This window comes from Vombatus ursinus, unplaced genomic scaffold (genome assembly GCF_900497805.2).
Source record: "Vombatus ursinus unplaced genomic scaffold, bare-nosed wombat genome assembly UNPS02014837.1, whole genome shotgun sequence".
Lineage (NCBI taxonomy): Eukaryota > Metazoa > Chordata > Mammalia > Diprotodontia > Vombatidae > Vombatus > Vombatus ursinus.
In genome coordinates this window covers 3476868-3497713 of record NW_020954615.1, presented here as the reverse complement: position 1 = coordinate 3497713, position 20846 = coordinate 3476868, and the positions used below count along the sequence as shown (strand labels likewise).

Here is a 20846-nt window from a genome sequence, read left to right as displayed (position 1 = left end):
TTTGAAAGATTATGAACAAATGAAGATTAGCACTTTGTCTCAAGGTACACCGGTTTATAGAGTTGCCTGGGTCACTGGGACATTAAGTGACTTGCTCAGGGAAACAAAGCCTGAGGAAGGACATGAGCCCAGGTCTTCCAAACTCCTAGAAGCTCTCTTTCCATTACCTAACACTGCCTCTTGATAAACACATTCTTACTCATCAGGTGCAGCTGGGGTGTTACTGATGCTTCTAGAATACCTTACATACACTCTCCTTTGAACTTCACTACAACTCTGGGAGAGAGGTAGGTACTGCTGCTGGTGCTATTATCCCCATTTTACAGATGAGGAAACGAGCCTCAGCTAGTGTCAGAGGCAAGATTCCAACCCCAGTCTCTCTGGACTGTACCAGTCCTGCACCATGCTGGCTACAATTTCAAGTGTTCTGAAAAAGGCATGAAGCCCCCGACACCCACCTCAAAAAACAACATCTTTTTTCAAACAGAGTTGTGGTGGTTTTTTTCTTTATCTAGACCTGTGAACATTCCTCCATGACAATTTTAGGAGGGTTTTGTGGAGGCATAGAGAGGTCATAGAACTAGGAGGAAACTTGGGAGCCATTTGACCCCTCATTTTCCTGAGGAGTAAACTGATGTCCATCTAAGTTAAACGACTTGTCTCAGAGCTAGTCAGAATCAGATGGGGTCTGAACATGGGTCTTCTGACTCCAGAATCCTTGTCCTTTGCCCTGCACCTCCCTGCCTCCCAAGCAGCTTTGGAAGGTGGCCCCAGGTCTTCCTGACTCTGAAGCTTCCTGACTTTATCCCCATTAACAAGCAGCCTTCTAGGGGGAGGGGAGCGGGGAAAGGTGAGGGAACATTTTCTGGGTTTAGTTTCAGGACAAACTGATGAGAGACAAGGATCAAGCTCCTTTATTAATGCCGCCCTTCCAGAACTGGCAACTGTATAGACGGGAAAGCTGAACAGACCACCAGGGGTTTTTTTCTTCCGGGACTAGACTCACGCTGCCGGTGGTATCCTCCCCAGATTCCTCTTTTTAATGGGGGAAAGCCTGGATTCCTCCTCCTTCTGCAAAGTGCAGCGGATGAGTCTAGGCTAGGGCCCCAGAGCTCACCTGTGCGATTTCATCGCCATCTGCCGGCGATGCAGATGTTTGCCGCTCAAGAACCCGGATGGGAAAGGGATGAGCAGAGCAGGCCTAGGCCTGGGGCGGTGCGGAGGTGCAGAGTCAGGGCCAATCGCATAGGGAGCCTCTCCCTGCTTCTCTTCTCTTCTTCCCTTTGTGAAATCTCTCTATGGTGGACCCCTGAGAGCACATGGCAATATGGGGCACGGAAAGAGTCCTAGACGAGGGTTCAGGAGGCCTGCATTCTAGCTGTCACTTACTAGTTGTGTGATCTTAGGTCACGGTCACTCTGGGCCTTGGGCTCTTTGTCTGTGCAATGACTAGACTGTCTCTATGGTGCTTTTCAGCTCTCACTCTCCAGGCTCTGTGTTCATAGGATCTATGGTCGGGAGCTCAGAGACCATCTAGGCTGACCCTGCCCCTCCACTTTACAGATGAGGAAACTGAGGCCCTGGAAAGTAAAGCGATTTGCCCAAGTCATCCCAATAGTAATTGGTGAGATTTGAAACCAGATCCTTCACTGATATACAACTGGTCAACTTCCTATCTACCTTGTTTTGGCCCCTCCAGGCCCCTGGTTCCACTTAATCCCTTTGATCGATGGCTGCTCCCTCTACCTGTCCCCTGTCCCAATCTGTCAGCCATAGCTCCATACTGGGACCCCCACTAATGGTCTCAATACAGACAGAGCTTTAGATTCACTAGTTGAAAGGCTGCATGCATGGGTGGTGTAACAGGAAAAAAAAACCCAACCCAACAAAACCCTGAACTGGGAAGTAGGAGAGACCTGGGTTAGAATCCTGCTGCCAGCACTCCCATCACCACTTCCTAGTTGTGTGATGATGGGTAAGAAGTCACTTTTCGGGTCCTCAGTTTCCTCATTTGTAAAATGGGGCTTAAAGGATCTGCAGTACAGTGGCCCCAGCTGTGTCCAATAATGGGGATGGTGGTGAGAATGAAACACCATCATGATACCCTAGCTGACCTTCCCAGACAGCTGCCATGTTTGCAGAACTCTCTTCATGTACCAATTACCTCACTTTAGATAAGTGATATTGTAGGGAAACCATTTGGCCAACTGCATGGCTGAATATAAAGGCAGTGGTCACCACAGATCTCCTTGCCTCTTAGCCAACATCCGTTACTGCTGACCAGATACAGATAAGACAAAGAAATCGAAGACCAGCTTCCTCAAGGCAAAGATCTCCCAGTTTATTCCAGGTCATGTCTCTTTTGGACTGCTTCTATGTGGCAGAGAAATTAAAGACCTCTTCCTGACTCCCCACCGTGTTGGCACTTTTCTCCAATGCACAGAATCACAGAATTTCAGAGCTGGAAAGGACGTCAGCAGCTCTTTAGTTGAACCTATACTGGAAAGAAATCTCCATCATAACATAAACATGCTTGAAGGGAGCCTTGGAAGGAAATGACCATGCTCTCCTAAACAATGTCTAGACCCCTTTCCAGCTCAGAATCTAGAATCCTATGGAAGAGAAGGCATAACAAACACCATTGAACATACAGATGTAAGAGTGTGGAGTGAGCATCGGAGGAGCTCAGGGACAGACGAACCATATGGCTGAGGTTAGTGTACTGGACTGGCTCTTGAGAGAATGAAGTTCTAGCCTCAATTCCATCATTAAATAGAGCTTTGATCCTATTACTTAACCTACTGGCCCTAGTTTACTTATCTCTTAAATTGGACTAGATAATCTCTCATTTGCCCTTCAGGCTGAAAATGCTATGCACATATTGGAGGTAGGAGTTGATACTATTAAGGTTCCACAGTGCTCCAGGTGAGGGAGGGCCAACTGTAACCCCCACACAGGAGTCAACAGTGTCAAATGCTGCAGGGAGTTTTCAGGGCATGGACTGTTAAAACAAGTAGTCTGGCTGGAAGGGAATCATCTGGTGGTCTTGTAAACCACCTTGCTAAGAGTTAGGAGTTGTGGGCCAAAGCCAGATTGCAAGGAGCTAAGGAAGAAATGGTTTTTCAGCAGTGATGGCAGAGTTGATGGCAGAAGGGTGGTGAAGCCAAGTTTTGAGGGCAGTGCCTGCCAGGAAGCAGGTTAGAATAGCAGAGTCAGAACCATGGAGAGCTCTGATTAGGGTCAGAACCATGGAGAGCTGTGATTGGATCAATGTAGGGGACTCCCGAAGCAGGTGAAAGGGTTTCCTCATTGCTACTTCAGTATGAATGGCATTTTTATACTCATAATCTAAGTGTATGCCCACCCAGATCTCCAGATAGGTAAATGAATGAATAAAATGAGTTAAAAAGAATTTATTAAATACCTATGTGTCAGGCACTGTGCCAAGCACTGGGGAAACAAATACAATGGTGAAAGTCCCTACCCTCAAGAAGTTTATAGTCTAATGTGTACGTGTGTGTGTATGTGTATGTGTGTGTGTGTGTGTGTGTGTGAGGTGGTAAGGAACAACACAAATACGGGAGAGACAGCCAGGAAAGTGGATCTAGGAAGTAAGGATGGTGAGTGGAAAAATAGAGCAGTTAATTGACACATCTCTTTCTGAATCAGTAACTGTGCTGATCTGATTACAATTACAAAAGACAGCTGGGTCCAGGTGAGAGGCCTAGGGGCAGAGAGGTATATGCTGTGTGGCAGGGCCGAAAATGGACAAGATAAAAAAGCACGGTTGGGACTGGGGCTGGTGAGATATCCTGAGTTCTCACCAATTACCATAATAAAGCCCCACGACCAGAGCTCCAGAGGCAGCAGTCCCAGTCAGAGCCTTGCTCCATCCATGGAGGCTCCAAAGGAACACTGGAGTCTGACCCAAGCATTCAGAATCTGATGACTACATCAGTTTTACATCAGAAATGTAAAACTCCCTTGAGTATGATTATACAATACCTGTATATGCCAATTGAAAATGTCTTTTAAAACCTGTTTTCATGTCATCTAATAAATGCCGACTTCTCAAATGTAAACAAGTAACAAAAAAATGATTTAACTGGTAGAAATTTATCTTAATTGAAAGATAAATATAGAGGAGATAGCCTCAGGAGAACAAGCTTTGGAAAAGCTATAGAATGAAGGCATGGGGTTTAGGGAAAGCTGGTATTGATAACTTCTGGTCAGCAGGCATTTGAATGCCCGTTTTGTGCTTGGTGCTACAGGAGATAAATGATAAGGTTAGAACATGGTTTCCACCCTTAAGATTTAATTCTGAAGACAAGAAAAAAAAAAGACATTCAGTTGAATAAACTTTTATTAAACTCCTATGTGCAAGACACTGTGCTAAGCGCTGGGAATAAAAAAATGAGTTCCTGCCCTCAAGAAGCTTACAGTCTAATTGTGTGTATGTGTTGGTAACAGAAAGTTATACTAATAAGTGGATGAGGCATGAGGGTAAAAGAGATTAAGTAAACACTGTAAGAAAATTTAAGAGATCACTTTTGGATAGAGGGGCAAAGCTTGCTTAATGGAGGTGGAGGCAACTGAATGGGGCCTGGTAGCGAAAGAATTCCAAGGTGGAGAGAAGGAAGGAACACAGAGGCCCAGGAGGGCAGAGAATACCTGGGAGCCAAATCTGGCTGGAATGGAGAGGCCAGTGTGATGCAGTGACATAAAGCTGGAGAGGTAGGTCAGGATGCTCCGACGGGTTCTGAGACCAGACCTGTGAGTTAGGGAAAGTTATTTTGGTAGTTGGGGGAAGGGCAGGTTCGAGAGAGGGGAGGCCAGACACGGAGCAGTTAGGAGGCGATTGTGGCAAGAGGCAACAGGGGCCCACGCTAAGGGGGTGGCAGTGAGTGGGAGGTGACCAGAGGGATGGAGGCTGCTATTTCTCAATCTGTTAATGAAGGGATCTCCTGGCTTCTCTCCTAGAGATCACACTCTCCAAGCTCTGAGCGAGCGAGAACTTGTCAAGGCCAAGACTCGTCAAGCCTGATGGTGACTTCTGGTGATTCACAAAGCACAAATTGTATTTCCAAAGGGAACCCAGAAAGCATTGCCAACGATTACAAGGTCTTGGGCAAGAAGCTGAGTACTTAATTAAAATAATTATAGCTAACATTTATATAGCACCTTACGGTTTGCGAAGTGCTTTCCAAATGCTCTCATTTGAGCCTCCCTCACAACCCTGGGAGGCAGACACTGTTATTATCCCCTTTCTGCAGATGAGGAAACTGAGGCAAACAGAGATTAAGTGACTTGCTAAGAATCACACAGCTACTAAGTGTCTGAGTCAGATCAAGACTTCCTAACTCTGGCCCAGTGTTCTAAACACTATGCCATCTAGCTAGTCTTAGGGGTAACAGGTGGTGTTTTGATCACTGCTATCTATCAAAGCTGAGACATTCATTCAGAAGAGAAAAGGAGATTGGGGGATTGAATAGGCAGCTGGCATCTGAGAACAAGATTTGGATTTACAGACATAGGAGTGAGATGGAGTACAGCTAATAAGAGCTGCAAAGAATAGATCTGCCTAAATATGTGGCTTTGATTTGCTTAGCTAAGCTGATTTGTTACAAGAATTATGTTGTCTTTTCATTTTGGGGGGTGGGGGGGTTCAGGGGAGGAAAGGGAGCTAGCAATAGGGTGGCCACAGAAAAAAACCCAAAAGAGTCACTGAAGCATCTGTTAAAAAATGCCCAGAAGAGAAGAGAAGGAAGTTCAGAGGGAAATGAAGACAAGTGGGACAACTTGGAAGGAACAGGCTGAATTTATTATATCCCTTTAAAAAAGTAAGCTACATGGAACAGATTCATGTTTTTACACATCATCCTTTTTCTCTGCAAATGTTCTCATTTTTTAGTGTCCATTACCTTTAGGGTAAAAAAAATAAAAAAGGTAAAGACAAAAATGCGTTAGCCTAAAGTCTTGCAAATCCACTCACAAGGGCGTTAATACTGAAAAGGAAAGAGATGTGGGAAAACTGACTCTGTGTACTCACCCAGCCAGAAGGAACAGTATTGGTAGATACCAAGAAGGAAGTCCATCAGAGACAAAAATCCCAGAAAGGAGCATGTACCAAACCCCAGGCCTTGGATGTGTGGACACATATGGACAAACTACTGCTAATGAGTAAGATGAACCACAGATCCTAGCAAGAAGTCACACGGGATGTTGAATCACTAGACTCCGTGGGAGAAGACCCATGCCTTAATAAAAAAAAAAGAATAAGGTAGATTACAGGGGCTGGCTTACATTTTACGTTAGAGAAAGTCTCTGTGCAGGAAGGAAGTAATCCAGGAACTCTGGGGCATGGGGAGGGAAGGTGGACCGCATTTGTGTGAAGGCTGTTGGTCTGGACAGACGGAAAACCCAGAGGAGGCTGGGGTACAGATCACAGGCCGCAGAGGCACTTCAGCAGGGACAGGCAACTTCAGTTCCCTGGATGTCTATCTGCTTGAATCCAGAGCAGACGTTCGTTGGACGTTTGGCAATTTCCTCCTTCGAAAGGCAGAGGGAGCAATGAGGGGAAATTCTATTCTGGACGCCATCCTCACCAACAAGGGGCAGGGTGAGGAGGAAGGACAGAGGCTGCCATTCACCCCATGTTTGGGACAGAACACATTCAGAGGGCTGCTCAGAGAAAGAACGGGTGAATCCCAAGGACTCAAATTTGACACCAGTTTGCCTAGAAGGCATGGGAAGCTCTCGATAACGAAGTTTTGAAGAAACAAAGAGAAACAGTTCTGAGGAAGATAAAGGGGGTTTGTCTAAAGAGATGGCGGTGGATGCTCAGGGAACTTATCCATCACCATGGCATTGAAAAACGAATGGACAGTGGATAGGAGCGGCATTGCCATCCCCTGGGAAGCCACTGGCTTTGGGGTCAAAGGGACTTGGGGTTGAATGCTTGTTACTGTGTGGCTCTAGGTAAGTGACTTCACATCTCTGGGCCTCAGTTTCCTCATCTGTCAAATGAAGGGGTTGGCTGAGGCCTCTAGGATCCATGAATGCAGCGGACAAGAAGGTGAAGAACAAAGGAAAGCATTTGATTTTGCTCCGTTTAGTTAAAACGGGCACGAGCCCACTTCCTGGAGCCCACGGCCACTTGGACATTCTGTGCCAAGAGCTAGACACGACAGCCCAGCTTGTCCACTGGTTACACACAGACCTTGACTACCCTGCACCTGCTGCTTCAGCTTTAATTGTGAAGGTCGGACCAGACTTGGCCTTCTCCTCTGAATAAGGTTTTAAAATGAATAAAATCCAATTATACTGGAACACTTATCAAAACATTAAAAAAACAAAAAGAATGGCCCCATGGTCAAGAATCCTTGGCCTACTTCCACGTTTTAACCCCTGATCCTAATTATCTCATCATGCCTGAGAGACTGGTTCCTTGGATGGTTTTCAACTTTTATAGCTGACTTGTCCACCATCACATAGCTAGTGAGAATCAGAGGCAGGACGTGAAGTCAGGCTTTCTGGATTCCAAAACCAGCACTTTCTCCACCATGCAGTGTAGACATCAAGATTTCAAAGCTGTGAGGCTGGCAGGACAGTAGGATTATAAGCAGAAAGAGAGCTCTGAAAGGGTAGGTTTTTAGGGGGAGATGATTTGGGTTTTGGAAATATCTTTTTGAGGCTTTGGTGGGTCATTCATGTGGAGTTGTACAGGAGGCAGCTAGAAATGCAAGACAAGATGTTGGGGAGAGATTGCCATGATGTGTGCACATGCACGTTCCCCCCCCCCCCAAAGAGAATGATCATTGAATTCACGAGAATGGGTGCAATGGCCAAGGGAGAGGATGGTGAGACAAATGGCCAAGCTTGAGACACTGGACACATGGAATAGCAGTGACCAAGTTTAGAAGAAATAGGAAGGGAGACACTAGTCAATCAGGAGATTCAAACAGATTTGGAGTTGGGGTTATTCTTGAGAGCCTCCTCCATGAGCACAGGGACCACAAACATCAGGGAGAGGGCACCTACAAACATAAGTGACAGAAGGGAACCCAAGCCAGGAGATGATAAATCCCCAAAGCAGGTGATCTGGAGGGCAGGTAGGTCACAAGAAATCTGATGAGAGGACAGGCACAAAAGATCAGCAAAGGGGCTTCCTGTTCCCTTTCTGTGGGAGGGGAGGCCCATCATGGGCCTGGCCTCCATGGGTCCTTGAAGGCAGAAGTAGCAATGTGACTGTTCCTGTCTAGAACATGCATCGGGATCAGCATCCAGAACAGACCCAGCAAGACCATGACTGTGCTATACATTGTGATGCTGCTGGTGCCTGATGAGAGCTGAGCTGTTACTGAAGGCCTTGATACACTGGTTACACTTATAGGGCTTCTCTCCAGTGTGTATCCTCTGATGGATGATGAGGGCTGAGCCATGACTGAAAGCCTTCCCACATGCGCTACATTCATAGGGCTTCTCACCAGTGTGAACCCTCTGGTGTTTAATAAGGGATGAGCGCCGCGTGAAAGCTTTCTCACACTCGTTACAGTCATAGGGCTTCTCGCCAGTGTGAGTCCTCTGGTGCTCAATAAGGGATGTGCTTCTAGTAAAGGCTTCCCCGCACTCCTTACATTTGTAGGGCTTTTCTCCGGTGTGGATCCTCTGATGGCGGATACAGGTCGAGCAGTCACTGAAGGTTTTCCCGCATTCCTTACATTTATAAGCCTTCTGACCTACACGAATTCTCTTACACTTGATTGGGTCTGAAAACTGCCTGAAGATTTTCCCACGTGCACCGAGTGTGCGGTGTCTCTCTCCTGCTGGGCCCCTCTGATGGGGGTCGAGCTTTGAGCCTGGATTGAAGGCTCTCCAGGCTCCGTCCAGTTCGTGGCCACTCTCCCCACAGGTGATCTTGGGGGAAAATGTCATTTTCCTGAAACTCCTCGGGAACAAGGCCCTCCTGGGACTCACTCGAGCAGGGCTGACCTTCTGTCTCCCTAACTTGTCCTCATTTTCACCCACTTCTCTTAAGGTGGAACTCGGGGCAATATTCCTTCTGGGCCTTTTGGTTACCGACCCTGAGAGAGTTATTGCTTCAGAAGAATCTTCCAGAGCAGCTGGCTCCGTGACCTCTGTTCTAGTCTCCCAGGCTGAAAGAAACAAAAAATGAGTTTTTTACTCATGGAAATGAGAGACAGACACTGAAAACCGTGCCTCCCAACAAAGTCATAGCCGTGACCACGTTCCACATGGAAAAAGGATAAGAAGACGGGCAGGGGGAAGCCCCGCCTTCGAGGGAATTGGAATCCTTCCAGGAAGGCTGCTGAGGAGCAGGAATATGAGAGAAGGAGCAGAGAACAAGCAGGAGTCTGGAGAAGGCAGGACTAGATGAGGTGGGAAAGACCTTGTGAGGACTTGGGGAGGGATAAAGAAACGGGCTGCCCTCCTTTAGGACTGCTCCGACTTCTCCCCTGGGCCCCAGGGGGCTCATTATTGGGAAAACCTCATCATGCAGCAAGGTCCCATCAGCCTTGGGACTCCGGACTTATCACTCCCTGGCTCCCCTTCACTGCTGACCTTCAGCTTCCTTCTGTGTGGTAAGAACCACGCTAGACTGCAAGCTCCCTGAAGGCAAGGACTGTCCATTTTTGTATTTGGATCCCTGGTGCTTAGCACAGTACCTAGCACACAGTAGGCACTTAATGTTTATTGGCTGACAACAGAAGAAACAGTGATCGAGGAATGGTGACCCCCAAGCAGAGGGGACAGACGAGGATCTCTACCAAATGCCTCCATGGTCACCTGGTTCTACAGGATGGCGGAGACTGAGGAGAGGTCCCTGGGTAGTAGATCAGAGACGCTGTCATATCAATGATCACTTCTAAACTCCATGCATATTAATCAGCCCTCACTCCAATACCTGGACAGCTGCCTCTTGGGCCCAGGGGCTCTTCCGTTCCTTGTACAGTCAGGATCCGTGGTTCTTTCCCTCCATCCAACTCAGGGATAACATCGGGTTTGGGAACTGGAACTCCTGGGGGGAGGAAGTGAACATGGTCATGTGAATGCAGAGCTTTCTGTCCTCAATCTTGTGATGTGGGGGAAAGGGAAGGGTGATTCTGGGGAAGACAAGCCAGGAAGGCGAAAGGAAGGAGCTCTCTGAAGGGGCTCACAGTCACCCCTAGGTGTGGGCAAGAGGGGGCAGAGGTTCAATTAGGCACTCAGTCAGCAAGCACTTATGAAGCACCTACTATGTGCCCGGCACTGCACTAAATCAAAATCAGCAGAAGGCGCTGCCCTTTCTACCTCCCTGCCTGCTGAAAACCTTCCCTTTCAGCAGCCACCTCCTCCGTGACACCTTCCTGGCCCCTGCCTGCCCCAGGCTGAAGGGGAAGCTCCCTTATCCTTCCTCTCATGGTTGGAAGGACCTTGGAGGCCAGAGCCCAGCCTCGATATGAACACTCATTCTTTCTACATCAGCCTCTATGAGTCACCTATTATTAACTTCTGCTTGAAGGCCCCAAAGGATGCAGCTCCACTGCAGGGAGCTCTAATTAGTAGGAAGTTTTTCCTGAGATCAAGCCTCCAGGAGCCCCTTTGCACTTTCTAAGCCGTCTCCTGTTCCACCTGCCAAGGCCAAGCAGAACAAGTCCGGTCCCCCCTCCCCTTGGCAAACCTCAACACTTCTGCATGACTGGTCTGGGGGCCCCCAAGGACGTGGCACCTCAGTCCACGTGGCCCACAGGGGTAGGTCTTGAGGAGACCCCAGGCCACTCTGACCATGCCTGATTCTTCTGAATTACAGTCGCTCTTTCTTGTGTCCCTTTCCCCAAAGCACACTCCTGCCCAAGAGGTCAGTGAGCACCTTGATGTCACGTTTGCTGCTACACTCTGTGACCTGATTCCTTTCTTGGATCGTGTCCCCTATGATTGTATAAGTATCTCAACTGCTCTGGCAGCGCGTAGAGAGCTGGCCCTGAAGTCAGGACCTGAGTTCAAATCTGGCTTCAGACACTGACTAGATGGGTGACCCTGGGCAAGTCACTTCCCCTCTGTCTGCCTCAGATTCCTTATTAGTAAATGGGGGTAATAACAGCACCTGCCTCCTGGGGCTGTTGTGAAGACCAAATGAGACCGTATCTGTAAGATCCCAACTCTCCCATGTTTGGCACTCGGGCTTCCCCAGTCTGACTCCCATGTACTTTCCATCTGCCTCATAACCAGCCTCCTCAGACTCCCTGCACTAGTGCCCTGGGCCTTCCTTCTCCCGCTGGGCACAGTGGGCCCCCTGAGTAAAGGCTCTATTGGCTGGGCTGAGTGTCCTCCATCTGTCACTTCCTGCTTCCAGCCCAATCTCCCAGCTGGGATGTGGAGAACCCTGGGGCAAAGAAGAGCAATCCCCCCTTCAACTCCAGTCCTCCCCTCTCCAGCTGCGCCTGTCCTCTGAGGGCAGGGGGAGTGGTGCCCTCTACTCTACTCAATGATCAATATTCTCACCCCGGTCATGCCCTTCACATCCCAGGGACACGGAATTCCTGTAGATCACCATCCCAACCCATCCACACCATCTACCACCTGATTCCTCATTCTTATGCCCCATAACCCTCTCACTACAAGTTTCAACCTAACTGTACCCAGAGCTTCTTTCACTGTGCCCTCTGGAATGCCTGTTGCACAGGCAACAGATTTCCCTTCATCTTAAATCTTTTCCTCTCCCACTCCTTCCATCTGCTAGCTCTTATGAAACCTGGCTTTCCCTGCTGACACAGCCTTCCTGGCCATCCTTTGCAGTACTGGCAGCATCTTCACTCATTCTCCTTGGATCACTGTTTAAGGCAGAGAAATTGGAACGCTCTTTGCTCCCCATTACTTGTTTTTTCCCTTTCTCCTTCACTAAGCAACCTCTGTTCCTTTGAGATTCATGCCATTTCTATCTACCACTCAACCAAAATCCTGGGAGCTGTGGTCTGCCAACCCCCCAAGTCATTTCCCTTCCTTGCTGGCTCACAATTTTTCTCCCTTCCCCCATTCCTGCCCCCATTCTGAGAGACTTCATCATACATATTGATTCTCCCTCCAACACCCACAACCTACTCACCTCCCATGAACTACTCTTCCACTTCACCTCAGGCACACACAAATATAGTTACACCCTTGATCTTGACATTGTACAAAAGTACTACCTTTACATTCAAGAATTCTGACGTCCAACCGTTATCCATCGGCTTTTCACCTCTCCCTCTTCCTTCTTCTACCAAACCCTACTCTTCATCCACACTATGACCTCCAATCCCTTGACTTCTCAGTTTCCTCCCAGGACATCTCTCCTGCACTAGTCACTCGCTCCTCTTTTTCTCATCTTGACTCCTTGGTAAACCAATTTAACTCTATACTGCCCTCCTCTCTTCAATCCCCAGCCCCCTTATCATATGGCTGATTATACCCAGCCAAGCCTCAGCCTTGGATCACTCCCACCACTTGTTTTCTTCACTCCTATATGGGCTGCTGAACGAAGGTAGAGAAAACCATGCAACCATTCTGAGTAGGTCCTTTACAAAATTTATGTTACGTAACCTCATCAGGGCTCTCCTTGCTGCTAGGCAATCCTACTCTATTTTCCTCATCAACTCATTCTCTCACTCTCCACAGAAGCTTTTCCAAACCTTTTCAGTCCTTCTCAAATCTCCCATTACTCCCCTTCCCCCTACCTTCTCAGCTGACACCCTTGCTTCATATTTTACAGAAAAAATTGAGGCCATTCACCATGAATTCCCTCTTCTCCCCTCTTCCTCATTTCCGATCATTCAGGTGCCTTCTGCCCTTCTCTCCTCCCTTCACTCCTGTCTCATGTGATTCATGTGATGAAGTGGCCTTACTCCTTACCAATGCTAACTCCTTACCAATGCTAACTCCTCTACCTGCTTAAGCGATTACATTTCATCCCATTTCCCCCAGGAGATTCCCACCCCGGTCATCCCCACTCTTTCACTTATTTTCAATCTCTTCCTGACTACAAACATGTCCATGTCTCCTCCATCCTGAAAAAACCCTCCCTTGATCCTTCCTGCTGACTGTCATCCTATTTCTCTTCTGCCTTTTGTAGCTAAACTCTGAAAGAGACCATTTACAACAGGTGCCTCCACTTTCTCTCCTCTCACTCTCTTTTTAACCCCTTACAATCTGGTTTCCAACCTCATCATTCCACCAGAACTACTCTCTCCAGAGTCACTAATGATCTCTTAGTTGCTAAATCTAATGACCTTTTCTTAATCTTCATTCTCCTTGCTCACTCAGCAGTCTTTGATGCTGTGGATCACTCTCTCCTCTCTGACACTCTCTTCTCTCTAAGTTTTCAGGACTCCCCACTCCCTCCTGGTTCTCCCCCACCTCTCTGACCACTCCTTCTCTGTCTCCTTTGCTGAATCCTCTTACAGATCACTCTCTCCAACCCTGGGTGTCCCCCAGGGCCCTGGCCTGGTCCTCTTCTCTTCTCCCTCCATACCACTTCACCCATCAGCTCCCATGGATTTAATGACCACCTTTATGCAAATGATTCTGAAATCTACCTTTCCTGCCCCAATCTGCTGACCTCCAGTCTCACATCTCCAACTCCCTTTCAAACCACCCCTTCCACTCCATCCTCCCAGGCCCTCAGGCTCACAACCTGGGAGTCATCCTGGACACCTCACTTTCTCACTCCGTCATATACAAGCAGTTGCCAAAGCCTGTTAATTTCACCTCTGGAACCTCTCTCGAATTTGCCCCCTCCTCTCCTCTGACACTGCCCACACCCTGGGCCATGCCCTCATCACCTTATGCCTGGTTTACTGCAATAGCTGCTGGTGGGTCTGCTGACCCAGGTCTCTCCCTACTCCAGTCCATTCCTCATTCAGCCAGGAAAGTGATTTTCTTAAATCGAAGATCTGACCCCATCATCCTGTTCTCAACAAGCTCCAGTGACTCCCTTTTGCCTCCAGGTGCAAATACAAAATGCTCTGTTTGGCCTTCAAAGCCCTTAAATCCCACCTTCTACAGGAAGCCTTCCCTAATCCCTCTTCATTCTGGGCAACTTCACCATCTTAATTATTTTCTATTTATTCTGTATAGAGCTTTGTATACATTTGTTTGCATGTTGTCTCTCCCATTAAATTCTAAGCTCCTTGAGGGCAGGGACTGTCTTTGCCTCTTTTTGTATCCCCAGTGCTTAGCACAGAACCCAACACACAGTAGGCTCTTTGCAGACTGATTTCACAGCACCTGTCTTCATATCCTTTATGTTCCAGTCAAACTGTCCCTGAACAGACTAGCTCTCCCATCTCCACGCCTTTTCATGGGCTCTTCTCCTGTCTAGAACTAAGAGAGGCAGCTGGGGCACCCTACAACACAAGAGTGCTAGGCCTGTCTGGCCTCAGACACTTACTAGCTAGGTGACTCAGGGCAAGTCCTTGAACCTATCAGATTCAGTTTCTTCAACTGTAAAAAACGGGGATAAAAGCAGTACCTACCCTGCAGGGTTGCTGGGAGGATCAAATGAAACAGGATCTGTGAAGCTTGAGCACTGGGCCTGGAACACAGCAGGTGCTTAATAACTGCTTATTTCCTTCCTTCCCAGAATCCCTCACTTCCTTCAAGGCTCTGCTCCAGGATCACCCTCTCTAGGCCTTTCCAGAGCCTTCCATTGTTAGTATTCTTTCCTACTCCTGAATTACCTTTATTTACCTATCCATGCACATGCTGTATGCCAGCACCCACTGAGGTTTGCTGAATGGAATATTTGCGTGTGTTCAACTAAGAATTTCATAGGTTCTAAAAATATTAGAAAACTGAGAAATAAAAGATGATCCACTGGGATACTGTAAACACTAGGGCAAGCCTTTCTTACCCAATGACATGAGGTTCCAACATTTTTCTTGCTTTGTATCCTCATATGTGTCTGTCTGTGAAGAGTTCATCTGTCCCCATCCATCCTGGGAGAAAGAAATCATCACAGCCTTGAACACCATGCATACTTACGGGTTTTCCAGAAGGTAGGTGGGATACTGGAAGTACCAAGGAAAAGATGGTAGGCCCTACTGCACACAGCTTTCTGTTCTAGTACCCAATACATGAGGACTTTCAATGTGATGTCCTGTGATGGTCAAATCCTCAAAAGATCCTGACCCTAAAGTCCTGAGGCTAGGAACAGGGTTCAAGAGGCCAGAATCATAACCGGAGTAAAGGGCTAGCTCTGCAGCAGCACAAAAAGCCCCAAGAAGAGAATGGGTGGAGAACTTTCATGATGGTCGAGGGACTCAAATTCCTACTGTACCCACCAAAAGAAGGATGCTGACTCAGGCCCGATGGGCCTAAACAGTTTCTGCTGCATGAGAAGGTTTATATAAACTAAGGCAGAATCAGGCAAATAATATATATAGCTACAAAAATGTAGACAGAAATAATATTAAATAATAATAAGACAAAACTGAAGAATGTGGAATGCTAATTACTAAACTTGGCTCTCAAGGAGACTCAGGAAAATGCAGCTCCCTTTCTTCATTGTGTGTGTGTGTGTTTTGGGGGGTATGGAGGCAGGTAGGGAGGACTGTGGATGAGGAATACTGCATACGCTGTCAGAAGCAGTCAATATGTACATTGGTTTTGCTAATATATCTCTATCTATCTATCTATTTATCTATCTATCTATATTTTTTTCCCTCAAAGACTCTCTGGATAGAGGAAGGAAGGGATGTATTCATAAATGAGATATAATACAAAAGACATCAATAAAAACATTTTTAAAAGAAAGAATATAAGAGTTAAAATGTTTTTAAAAAGAGTTTGCATTGCTAGCCCTGGGGCTGGCTTAGCTACTGGGTTCTAGAATGTGGCCTTCCAAACATACTCTGGGGATGACAAACCAAGTCTTCCAAGTCCTCAGTAGCAGCAGAGGCCCAGGGCCCAGGGCCCAGGTCACAGTCAGACTCATTCAGGCACACAGGCCACAGAGACTTTGGTCAGCAATCACACGGTGGCACATTAGCTGTTAGAGGCTCAATGAGCAGGGAGCATTCTTCGGTCCGGCACTCCCTAGGGCTCCAGGGGCTCAGACCCACTCCATTGGTTGGAGATATGGCTAGACAGGGAGCCTACAGATGAGGGAAAAGAACAAGCTTACAACTTGGAAATGGAAGAGGCATTGTGGGACTCACCTGAGAACTGGTGAGCAAGAGAACACTGGGCTTTTCTTCATCTCCTGTGGTGCCTTGGTGGGAAAGACCTGAGCCTCCAGAAGGCTGAGCTGAAGGAGAGAAAGAGCTGTGAAGATGCCCAGTCCTGCTGGGACTCAAGGAGCCAGAAATCCCCACCCACTAATCAGGTATCATTTCCCCACTTTCTATAGACTGAGAAATTCGTAAGACCAGAACAGCAGCTCCATCTTCTCCTAGGATTAGAAAGACAGACTATACAAATTGCTTTCTTGGGCTCCAGTTCTTTCCCTGTGGTCTCAGCAGGTTTCAAAGAAATGATCTCTGGCCCAAGAATCAGGGTTGGCAGAGGGGATCATTCACAGCTCTACCCCTAAATATGCTGGGTGATCTGTACTAATAAGAGCTGTTTTTATGTTTGGAAATGGCTTTCACATACATTATCTTCCTTGATGCTCATGGTATTTGTTTGAGGTAGATACTACTAAGATTACTATTTGTACTGTAGAGATGAAGAAACCAAGGCACAGACAAATAAATGACTTGACCACGGTCACAGGTCACAGATCCGGCAAGTATTTGGGGCAAGATTCACACCTGGACGTCTCCTGATTACTGAGTCCAGTCTTTTCAATATAACATGCTGCACCCTTCTGCGTTTCAGTCACTTTCATATAACCAAGTATTTTCTAGGTCTAGGTCCTTTCATTAATCTGCAAAATAAGTGTGGAATAAATATGCAAAGTTTACAGAAAACAACCACATATACTCAGAAGACTTTACTAACAGAGGTGTGATATGGTTTAGTTGTGATGGGAAGGGAATCAGGACTCCTGGGTGCTAATCCTGAATTAGTCAGGAGGTATGTGACTGTGAGCTCTTGTAGCATTTGGTGCCTCAGTGTCCTCAGTTATAAAATGGGGATAACTACAGACGACCTATTTCGTAGGACTCTGGGGAGAAGAAAATGAAATATTTCATAAATGTAACATGTGGTCAAAGTCACTTTTCACAGCATCTACTCACGAGTGGGATTGTGGCACATGATTTTGGAAGGACCCCTTCTCTGGGGTTATATGCAGGTAAGGTAGGCAATTCAGCTATGTCTAGCCTAGAAGACCTTCAAGGTTCCTTCCAGTTCCAGATCCATACTCTGTCCAAAAGGGAGGACCCAACCTGGAAAATAGAGTCTCTCCCACTCATCAGGACCACGGGTTGCTGTGCACAGAAAACTTGTAAGCATTAGGCTGGACGATTTCATAGAGTGGACCCACGCTCAGTTTCCAAATACTGTCAATGGTTGGCCTCCCTGCCAGCAGGAAATAGTCCTCCTTTCTATCTCCCTGACTGCTTGTGCTTCTTGAATACTCACCTCCTAGCTCAAGCACATGGGTCAAGTTGTCCACCAGGTTCACTACCTCCTCACTGTTGTCTGGACGCTGGGACTTCACCCAAGCCCGGATCTCCAGGGGCAGGATGGTCAGGAACTGCTCCAGCACTAAGAGCTCCAGGATCTGCTGCTTTGTATGAATCTCTGGCCTCAACCACTGCAGGCAGAGTTCTCGGAGCTGGCTCAGGGCCTTACGGGGCCCGGTCACTTCTGTGTATTGGAACTGCCTGAAATTCTGACGAGAAGCTTCAGGGTCCAAGGGCTCCTCACCCAGCACGGTTTCTTGCTTCACGGGGGCATCCAGTCTCAGGACATTTTCTTGTTTGTGCAGAGGAAGGAGTCGGGGCTTTGGGACGACCACAGTCATCACGTCCCCCGGGGACAGCAACTCTCCAGCAGCGTCCTTTACTCTGTATTTCAAAGCTTTGTCCCCACCAGGGGGCTCGTCCCCTTCAGACTCAGGCTGAGCACCTCTATACTCTACTAAACACTGCTGTGGGGAAAGATGTTTAGGAGTCAGCAAAAAGTATGCTGCAGTTCTGGCCACAGTCTTATTCCAAGGTCCTGGTGAAATTGCCGAGGCTCTTGGATATACAGTTGGACAAAAAGTCGTCCCCAAGTAACATCTTTGTCCTGCTGCTAAATGAGGTCCAAAGTGGCTTCAAAGTGGCCCAGATACACACATACAGACACTGTATCTTCCCACAGGGACACCACACAAAGCTGGCCCAAACAGAAAGAGATGCAAAGCTGCTGACTGCCAAAGTCATCTGCTCTTCTCCCTTATAAGGGCTGGAAGATAGCTATACTCTATCTAGCCAGAAAGGGAACTGTGAGGGAATGGCAGGAACTGATGGGAAAGCAATGACTTAAGCCCCAAACTAAAACGATCTATGCTGGCTTGCTGAGCCTCCCTTCCCCTCCTTCTGTCCCTGCCCAGTGTCTGTTTATGCTACAGAAGTCAAAAGGCAGGAGGCCTGGGTCTCAACCCTGACTACAGGCAAGTCACTGAGGGCTCAATTTCTTTACTGACAACATGAAATGGGCATAGAGTTTTGAGCTATTATTATCTGAAATGATTCTTTATGATAATCAATAAAAGGGAGCCATTCCTGTTCCACAATTGTTGTGCAAAAGCAGACACTATGGTCCCTGGAGTTCCCAGATGAAGTCATTCATTTGTTCTGCAAGTGATGTCCAGAGTCTACTTGAGTATTTCCTAACCTACATTGATTGATCTTGTCTCTATGTCAGGAGTTGGAGTGATTTAAAGAGTCTATCTGCCACGATGAGCTATGAGCAAGGGGCCCGGGCTGTCACTCCAGCTCAGCCACTCATTAGCTATGCGGCCCAGGGCCCCTCTTAAGGCCTCAGTTTCCTCCTCTGTAAAATGAAGGGCTGGAGTAGACATCGCAAGGTGGCTTCCAGGTTTAGAACCTACACCATTCCCCGGCCTGTGGCAAGCCCACCAAGCCTCGAAGAGAGAGGCAAATGTCACAGGCAGAAGCCAGGCCTATTACTCTCACTGAAGGATCTCTCAGCTGCTTGGGGCATACCAAGAAGGGAGTAGGATGTGCTGGCTGGGAATTCAAGACAGACAAAGCACTCCCCTCCACAACAAATGTACAAGGTCAGTCTGGGGAGTGTTGTACTGGTGACGAGTTTACAGATGAGAACACAGGAGGTCGGGGGAGAAGGGGGTGCCTGCGAGTGTGTGCCTGGCACCCCTAGGAAGGGTCAAGGCGGGTCCTGGTGGGTTGGGGCTCAGCTCCATGATACAGGAAAGGTGTATGGGGTGAGGGGCATGGGGGTGTCTGGAGTGGAGCTGTGCCTGCACTGGTGGTCACATGGCCTGAGTTTGAGTCCTGGTCATTTGCTTCATCTCTCTATGCCTCAGTTTCCTCATCTGTAACACCAAGGTGTATCTTGCACGTCCCTTAAGCTCTAGATCTGTGACTCTAAGATCCCCCCAGGGGTCCCCTGCCTCAGCCTGAAATCCTCGGATGTACCAGGGGAAGGGGGGTGGTCCTTATGACTCCCCCTCTCTCAAGGCCCCCATCCCGGAGGGCTCCCTCCCCCAGAACACCCCTCCTCCAGAAGGGCTGCCCTTCCCCCAATCCCCGAGGGTCCCTCCCCCTAGCACGACAGGCCGCCCCCCATCTCAAAGAGCCTCCTTCCCTCCATCCCCGAGGGTCCCTCCTCCCCGCTCCCCCTTTCCCCCAGCCCAGGGCCGGCCGTACCGACGAGGGCCGGGAGCGCGGACACTCGCTCACCGGGTCCAGAGCCATGACACACCTAAACGGCCAGCCGGCTCCAAGACCGCGAGGCCAGCAAGGAGTGCGGGGGGGGGGGGGGGGGGGGGGGGGGGGGGGGGCGCCAGAGCTGCGCGCGCAGCCTCATCCTCCGCCAGCGCAGGCGGATCCGCACAACTACGATTCCCAGAAGGCCACGCTGCACGCGGCCGCCCAATCACGAAAGGTCCCCAAGGCTCCGCCCCTTTCCCCTAAGTTCCCGGCTCTCCTCGCCTCCCAAGCGGTCCTCTGCTGAGGTGGGGCGGGACACAGCGTGCGTTTCCACCAATCATGGGCTCCGTGCTCTCGGTCTGTCTCCCTTCCCTTCTTTACCTCCCTTCTTGCCGGCAGTTGGGCGTCTGTCGCCATGGCAACTTCCGGGCAGTCTCCCACGGCTCCACTTGTCCTGGGAGCAGAAGCTGGCTTCTAGGCTTGAAGCAGCACGTGCCACTGTGTGCCAGGCACTGTACTTTGCGCCGGGGAAATAAAGACAGACAGCCCCTGCCCTCAAGGAGTTCACAGTCTAATGGGGGAGGTTACAATTAACGCTGTACAGACAAAATACAGACGGTTTATATAGATATATAAACGGAAAGTCATCCATAAAGGGAAGGTCCTAGCATTAAGGGGGCACAGAAAAGGCTTCCTGGAGAAGGTGGGATTTTAGCTGGGACTTGAAGGAAGCCCCCAGGATAATAGGGAGCCACTGGAGTTTATTGTGCGTGAGGGGTTACACGGTTAGATCTGCAGGTTAGGAATCTCATTTTGACAACTGAGTAAAGGATGGGTCAAATGCAGATAAAAGTTGCACGTATTCTCATGCAATTGACCATGAAAAGCGTTCCTGGGCCCAATATTTGGGGACCAAGCCTTCTAAAAAGAGAAAACTTCTGGGGCTTCACATTTGGGAACAAAGCATTCTAGAGAGAAAAGGGAGAACTCCTGGGACGCAGGAATTATGTTCATTCTGTGTGA

General features: G+C 48.4%; 1 protein-coding gene across 2 annotated transcripts; it reads right to left on the bottom strand.

Annotated features, from left to right (window-relative positions):
• Positions 1-5279: 5279 nt before the first annotated feature.
• LOC114026272 (zinc finger and SCAN domain-containing protein 31-like) lies at positions 5280-19895 on the bottom strand. Of its 2 annotated transcripts, none has more exons than XM_027839941.1 (6): positions 19821-19895; positions 17563-18073; positions 16194-16282; positions 14888-14972; positions 9926-10039; positions 5280-9155 (listed from the first exon to the last, which is right to left on the bottom strand). In XM_027839941.1, exons 1-6 carry the CDS (start codon positions 19866-19868, stop codon positions 8314-8316), a joined length of 1689 nt encoding a protein of 562 aa, XP_027695742.1. In that variant the 5' UTR covers positions 19869-19895; the 3' UTR covers positions 5280-8313. The 2 variants fall into 2 exon arrangements, with proteins under 2 accessions (XP_027695742.1, XP_027695743.1); XM_027839942.1 differs by having other exon boundaries at positions 17563-18303; positions 19821-19869.
• Positions 19896-20846: the final 951 nt, after the last annotated feature.